The 8,074-nt window shown below is 36.6% G+C and overlaps 1 protein-coding gene across 3 annotated transcripts in view; it reads left to right on the top strand.

The window, feature by feature from the left end:
• The first annotated feature begins 170 nt into the window (after positions 1-170).
• The window catches only part of Sass6 (SAS-6 centriolar assembly protein), a 28,320-nt gene continuing 20,416 nt past the window's right edge, over positions 171-8,074 (top strand). For 2 of the 3 annotated variants that reach the window (XM_076861917.1, XM_076861918.1), the window contains exons 1-3: positions 171-313; positions 5,743-5,803; positions 7,312-7,391. In XM_076861917.1, coding sequence (XP_076718032.1) covers positions 249-313; positions 5,743-5,803; positions 7,312-7,391 — 206 coding nt within the window. In that variant the 5' untranslated portion in view covers positions 171-248. The remainder of the gene's footprint in view (positions 314-5,742; positions 5,804-7,311; positions 7,392-8,074) is intronic. The other variant, XM_076861919.1, reaches the window with a different exon arrangement.

The raw sequence follows: 8,074 nt of genomic DNA, 5'->3' as shown, positions 1-8,074 counted from the left end.
GTCCCGCCACACAGGTAATCCTCGGAAACAGCGCCCCGCCCTCGTCCCTTCCGTAGCAAAACCGGAAGAGACTGATGGTGTCTGGTGAGGTCCAAACCTCCTTCGTTTTCCCTCTGTTTCTCCCCGCCTCCTCCGCGGGAGCCGAGCGCCAAACTCAAAACTCTGTCAGGATCCGCACGTCTTTCAGGCTACTACCGAGGGCCGGCCTGTTTGACTTTTCTGTACAGCGGCCGGGGCAGGGGTCCAACATGAGCCAAGTTCTGTTCCAGCAACTAGTTCCGCTGCAGATGAAATGCAAAGACTGCGAGGAAAGGTTAGGTCCGCGTCACCCAGTGTCGGCGGGTGGCGGTTGGGGTCGGGCTAATGGGGAAAATGGCGGCTTCGGCCGGTGGGCACCGGCCTGCGGCTGAGTGTCGGGCTGGCCCCTAGGAAACTTAGAGAGAACCCAGCGGGGACCTCCTGGTTTCGTCTTTCCCCGAGTCGGCTGTTACAGAGGGGACGAAAGGAAAGGGATGAGGAAATGGGAAACCGACTCACTTTGAGTATGTCAAAAATCCTAACTTCCGAATGGCACCGTGCAGATGATAGGCTAGTGTTCATTTTTGGCAGGTAAGAGCTCTGGCCCAGAGAAATTAATTGACACCAGGGCTCACGGTGAGCTCGTGGCTGGGTCAGCAAGAGAACTCCAGCCTTGGCCTCCAGCCATTTTTTTCATTCTCCTTTGAAGCATACTGGCAATACATTTTTCAACTTCAACCAAAAAGAAATAATTTCAGTGGTCTTATTCACATTACTCATAAAATCACTTTTAATTGATCAAAAACAATGAGAAAATGGAAAACTCAGCGAATTCACTTAAGAAATGTTGCCTCCTTGTAAACACCTGGCAGAGAACGGGGCATGCATTGGTCTTAGTGTAGTTTACAGCCCAGTAGAGGAAATACAGGCCAGCCTCTCAACTAAGTGCAAAATCGCAACGTTGACTAAGGTAGCGGTGCCACTAGACCCTAAATAGGCTGGACTAGAAGTCAGGAGATCTAATTTTTTTTCTTCGTTCCACCCACGGACTTTCTCTCAGCTTCTGTGAACATTGCTTCCTCATCTGTGACATTGATAGAGCATACTACCCACATAGTTGTTAATGAGGATCAAGTGGAAAATGTATGTTGAAAACTAAATGGCATAGAGTGTAGCATAAAATGACATTGATTTATTGAGTTGCCAGTAATGTTAAACTGTAATATGTAATTAAGAATTGAATCTAAAATGAGTTGGCAAGCCAGACAGGAGATGGTACCAAAACCAAAGATTCATATGGGAGATCTGTTATTTGGCTTGGTCATTCTTTGTCCTCTTCTTTTTTGATTTTGAGAATGAAACCGGGGCTCTTGTTCATGTTAAGCACATGCTTTACCACTGAGCTATATAACAACCACCACCACAACCCCCTAGTTTTTTTTTTTATTCTTTTGTTCTGCTATTATGGTATCCACTAGCCACATCCAAACTGATGTGCTGTGTGAAATGCACACTGGCTTTTGAAAACATGTTGTGTGGGGAAAAAAGAATGTAAACTTTCTCAGTTTTCATTTTGATAAAATGGCAATATTTGAGATGTATTTGGCCAGATAAAATGCATTCTTAAAATTAGTTTACCTGCTTTTTAAAGCTTTTTAAAAATGTGGTTTCTAGAAAATTTAAATTATTACATACATTGCTCATATTTGTGACCTGCATTGTCACAGATCTAATAGGGCAACACTGTTCAATAATGATTATTCAAAGAAAAAGGGATCATCATTTCTGATCAACGTTGAAACTCTTAGCTCTTCTCCTTCTGTACGTTGTTAGCTCAGTTTATCGCCTTAAAACATAATTTCAGCTTTTTCATTCTTGTTAGTAATCTTTCATATAGTCTTAGGATCTGTAGCATAATTCAGCAAACTACATAGTCAGTGAGAGATGGGCCACTGTAAATAAAACTTTATTTGAACATAGCCATGTTTATTTGCTTACAAATTGCCTCTGGCTGATTTTTGCACAAGGGTAGAAATGAGTAATTGTACTATGGTGTCTTTTTTTTTGCAGGGGGATGATGGGAGATATTTCTCAGTGGCAGAGCAGTTGCCTAGCATTTGTGGGGCTCTGGGTTCTATTCACAGCATTGGTGGGGCAGGGATGGGGAGAGGGAGGAACTGCAGGGAAGGAAAGAAAGAAATGTGTAATTGAGACAGAGACCCTGTAACCTGAAAAGCTTAAAATATTTACTCTCTGTCACTTTACAGAATAATTTACTATTCCTAACCTATAGAAGAACAACCTCTTAGATTTATTTAATTTTTCAAGGCCAGTCAACTCAACCAATAGATGCAAATGGCTACTATGTACCAGAAACTGTCCTAGGTGCTAAGGATAGATATGCTCCCTTTTCCTTCACTCACTAAACAAACAAACAAACAAACAAACAAACAAACAAACAAAAAAACAATGATTGTTGTGGCCCTCAAGGAACTCAGAGTTCAACTGGGGAAATCAAAAGATTTCCTTTAGAAAGGCAGCACAGCACAAGTATGGGCTCTGGAGCCAGATTGCCTTGGTTTAAATTCTAGTTTTGCTACTTATTCACTGTTTGATCTTGTATAATTTTTTTAAAGCTTTTTATGATATTTTGCATTTGTGTGTATGTGTACTGAGGGTGTGAACCTAGGGCCTTACATATGCTAGGCCTGTGTTCCACCATTGTACTACACCCCTAGCCCTGATCTCATACAATTTATTTAACTTCTCTGTGTCGCATTTTAAAATTCATGATAATAGTACCTATCTCATGGGATGAAATGAGGATGAAATGAGTTAATACATTTAAGGTGCTTAGAATAGTGCCTCGAGTATAATAAACATTCATTAAACTTTAGCTATTGATATAGTGTGATTATTAAAGTCATAGAGAAGAAAGAAATTCAGTTAAGAATAGAGGTAATTAATGATCAGGGAACTCTGGAGGAAAATGATGTCAAGTTTTGAAGTCCATGATTTGTTACCAACCCGCTTTTCCAGTTTTCTTTCCTCAAAAAAATAAATAAATAAATAAAAATAAAAAAAATCCACTCTGGTATGTTAGTTATGAAAGAATTATTGTTATTTTCTGAATGTATCTCATACTCTCTCTATACCATACTTTATTCCTGCTATTTTCTCTGCCTCAATGCTTTTTCTTTCATAATCTCCAAGGTGTATGTTAAATTCTTTCATTATAAGGATCTTTTAAAGTTGCCCAAATTGAAAGTAATTATTCATTTATTAGCATGGTGTACGTGAGACATCTGAGTTCTAATTTAGTCTTTGCAATGTGTCTTGTGTTCTTCCATAAAAATTTTTTTAGAATGATTTAAACTATTTGTTAAAGTAGATAAGATTATTGTTGTTAAATAAGATATGTAAATTGTCCACCAGGTACTCAGTTAGTATTGGTAATGTTTCCCTTCTCATGAATTCATAAAATATAATCAGAAACAAATCTATGGAAAAGTGATTTAATCTGACCTCAATTTGAAAACATGGACCATGTTTGTTTCTGTTTGTATCCCTAGCACCAGGCATAGTAGCTGGCTAGAGTAGCTTTCATTTGTTTGAATTGAGAGGTTAAGATCACAGCTCCTGGGTGACAGCAGTGAGCTAGAATCCAGTTCATCTAGTGTCTGAAGTTTAAGATGCTTTTTTAAATAAAAGAACACCTGTTCAAATCTACTACCTGGAGGATGTTATGTAGATAGATTTATAGTATTCAGAGTGGGACACATACTGAGATGAGAAATACCTTCTATTGAGATTTTATTGATTTGTTTTATATAGCTCTTTTGTCATTAACCATTATATAGAGAAAATAAGATTTGTGATTTCAGATAGATATTTCTGAAAGCTCAGATTTTCCTATATTTTTTTTTTTTGTTGTTGTATTGGGGGTTAAACCTAGAGGTACTTTACTACTGAACCACAGCCACACCTCTTTTTTTTTTTTTTTTAATCTTTTGAGACAGGGTCTGCTGCTTAGAGTCTCACTGAGTTGCTGAGTGAGACCCTAACTTGCTATCCTTCTGCCTTAGCCACTCGAGTTGCTGGGATTACAGGCATGCACCCTGGTGTTTTCTCTACAAGATATTTCTATGGTATTATCAAAGTAAACATGGAGAATGTTTAATTTATGGATCTTGCCTCCATTTTCCTTGCAACATCTAATACATATAGGCATTTTGAATATATGCAAGAATATAATTATATGATTGGTAAATTATCATATAAAGGACATTTTATTAAATAGATGTGTCTTGAATTTTTTTCCCTACAAATTATGAAGTCTGACATTGATTCTAAAACTGTGAAGCTGTAAAGCATAAAAAGTTGTCACAGTTCATATCACTATGGGAATATGTTCTTGAATAAACTTAGAAAGATGAAAACCAAACATGACATAATGACATTGTAGAATAAAAAAATCCTCACAAACCATCTAATTGAATTTGCTTGTCTTACAAATTAGGAAGTTGAAGTTTTTATCCTCCCAAGAAAGCTTAATTTAAGTGAAATTGAAGTGGTATTCTGATGTGTTTCACATACATTGCTCTACAATACTAGAAAAATAGAAACACCATATTCTCATTTTAAAAGTAATTCTTTCTGTCTTTGTGGTGTAGATCAGTCCTGCTATTACTTTTCAGATAACAGTTAAGTGGTAACATTTAACTTCCTCATATAAACTAATATTTAGCATTTACTCATATGTTCAGTAAAAAACTTAACAAAAATGACACATTTTAAAGGAATATACAGTTACCAATTAGAGGATAAAATATCTAAGCAGTTGAATCTTAGAGAATCATTTTCCAAGTTTTCCCATTAATACTCTTTGCAATATTTATACTTTTTTTTTTCTGTAGTAGATAAGTAGTAGAATGTGGAAAAGTCTTAGTTTGTATATCTAAAAAATATGTATGTGTGCAGAAGAGTAGGGAGAATGTTATATTCTTCATTCTAATATTCATATTTCAAGTTTTTTATTTTTAGTATGGGGATTTAATCCAGGGGGTTCTTTACCACTGAGCCATGTCCCCAGTTCTTTCTTTATTTTTTTGAGAGACAGGGTCATGAAGTTGCTGAGGATGGCCTTGGCCTTTAACTTGTGATCCTCCTGCCTCAGCCTTCGGAGTCTCTCTGAGATTATAGGTGTGTACTACCTGGTCCAGCTACATTTTAAGTTTTAAAAATGTAATCTGTCATAAGTCAATTCGATCACTTGAAATCCTATTTTTTTTCTTAATGAAAAAAGTTTTTACTAAATTGATGGTTTGTCTTTCAATAGATGGTATTTTAGAATCAGGGCAGTATGTTTATATAGCAGAGTGGTACCAAGCGTATTTGTTATCCCATTTATCCTGTCCCCCATGTTACAGGTGAGAAAAATTTAGCTTTAAAAGCTACTAGATTACCTAGTAGAAGAACGACAATAACAAACTTCAAATCCAGTGTGCTTTCTGAAAGTCTGTCCACTGGGCTGGGGATGTGGATGTAGAGTTCTTGCTTGGCATGCTCAAGGTAATGGGTTTAATCCCCAGCACAGCAAAATAAGTAAAACGTCTTGTGAAAAGTCTTTGTGGCTTTTAAGACTTAAAAGTAGTTAATACAAATGATGGTGTTAACTTGTTTCATCTGAATGTTTCTAACTGTTGGCATTGTCTTTTCATATAGGAGAATAAATGTTAGAGTAAGCATTGAACTGCAATCAGTTTCTAATCCAGTTCATAGAAAGGTTAGTACTGCTTTTCAAAATGTGATAATTTCTGAATATTATAGATAATTATTTTGTTTTTTCAAGAACGGGAGGTCTTCAGTTTTAGATTTTGCTTTTTATTTAATTTTGGGCCATTTTGTAACTTTCAGTCTAAGATGGTGAAATATACTGAGACAACTAGAATATAATTATATCATATATTTTAAAATCATACATGAAGAATTAGGGGTTGTGGTAACAATCTCCTTAGGTTTGCCCAGAACATTTAAAAGTTGCAAGTATATGTTCTACTGCTTTAAAAAATTGGCATTTCATGCTATAAATGTGCAAAGAGAATAAATTGAAGTACTAAAGAGATGTTCTTGAATCTTTACCTTTTGAAGAGAGGCACTTGGATCATTGGTTCCATCTGATTTTCAAAAGTAAGAGTCATTAACAGAGCTAAGGAAATAGACCAGAGGGCCAAGAAATACAGCATTTGCTTTCTCTGTTATAGCTTACCCTGAACATATTTAAGGACCTAAGTAGTAGCTTTTGTTTTTGTTTTGTTTAATAATATCTTGGAGTGAATTTCAAGAAGTAGTACTTCAGTAGAAGCTGCTTAACAATGGGGCATTATAAGGCAGAGCAAATACCTGAATGATTAATTTTCCAGGGTGGAGATTATTGATTGCATTTTTGGTATTATTCCTTGTACCTGCTGAACCTCTTCATTTTCCTAGCTCTACTTATTAATGGCTTAGATTTTTCTAGCAGTTCCTTGGTAGTCATGAATAGATTTTACTTCAAACTTATTCATAACCTGAATGCTTAGTGCTTTATTAGTCCCTGCTCATCTTGTAATTACACCATATTTTCCTTGCATACATAATTTTGATGTCTGTTTCTATCAGCATTGGCTGCTATAATGCTCTGCCACACTGTAAATTTGATAACCTGGGAAGTAGTCTTTATGAAAGGAACACACTTTGTTAGAAAAATGAAGACAGATGGGTTAGCCAGCTGGAGTAGGAGAGAATAGACCCTTAATAAGAATACCTGGCAGTACGTCACCCGATACTTATCTTTTACCTGAGCTCCAGAAGCTCCTTCCTTCTCTTGGATGGATGATTATTCCTCTCTTCTGTTGATACACTTATTGCTTATGAAATACCAGGTTAGTTAATTTAAGGGAAACAAAATATAATTGAATACAGTACGTTCAGCGGTAAAGAATATTTTTGCCATTATGCCATAGTGCAGCAAAGACTCATCTAAATTTCCTTATGCCTCTGATAGGATTATATTCCTAAACTTTCAATTCCTAGTATTTATTTACTTTTGCAGACCTCTCTAAGACTTTCAAGTAGCAGAATATCTACTCCTCTTTAAGATTCTAAGTCTCTAAAGAACAATAAAAAATAAACAGCACCAGAAAACAAAGTTAACTGAAGTAATCATGGTAATATGTTGATCTTACTGGATAATTTTCCTTTCAAGAGGGAAGATCTTCTGAAAACATTTTTTTTTTTAAATCTTCTTTTTAGGATTTGGTTATTCGTCTGACTGATGATACAGATCCATTTTTTCTGTATAATCTTATTATATCTGAGGAAGATTTTCAAAGGTAAGTAATTTTTTTTCTGTTCTTATATTTAAAACTAGGAATAAGTTTCTCAGTTATATGAATGTATTTGTACTATTCTCTTTGAAACATACCTATTTAGAACTTTTAGTTATTCTGGGAATACTGGATTGTTTGTTGTACACTTGATTGCTGTGTTGCACATCACTAAAACACTCAGGGGTCACTCCAGGGGAACTGGGCTGCAGGAAATAACCACATAAGAGACAGAAATACCTTTTTCTTTGGGGATGCTGTGACGGCTCATCTGACCTTAAGGGTCTGCAGAAGGAGAGAGAGAGAAAGCAAGTGCTGACCCCTTTTATTGAGGAGAAGCCATTCAAATGAGGCAAAGGGTCAGGTTTTAAGGGGCTGAGTCTAGCTTCATGATGTCTGCTGTCAGCAGGTTGACTGATATCTAGGAAGGCCACACCTAAAGGCAGGGGACACACAAAGGGCGTTTCCAAGGAACATTCTATCCCAAACAGGGCAAGGGGTAATATCACAAAGGAACAAGTGAGCATAGCTCAACCCATGGGGCTGTAGGAAGGCATGCCCATGCAGGGAGACACATTTGTGTTTTCTTTACCTTCAAGATCTGGCTACTTCAAGATCAGTTACTTAAAAGCAACCAGATCACAGGGTGACCTACAGTGCCTCAGCTGACCAGGAAGGGAAGCAAACGC

This window comes from Callospermophilus lateralis, chromosome 7, assembly GCF_048772815.1.
Source record: "Callospermophilus lateralis isolate mCalLat2 chromosome 7, mCalLat2.hap1, whole genome shotgun sequence".
In the NCBI taxonomy this organism is placed as follows: domain Eukaryota; kingdom Metazoa; phylum Chordata; class Mammalia; order Rodentia; family Sciuridae; genus Callospermophilus; species Callospermophilus lateralis.
Note: the sequence above shows the minus strand (reverse complement) of the source record. Positions and strands in the feature narration are given on the sequence as shown.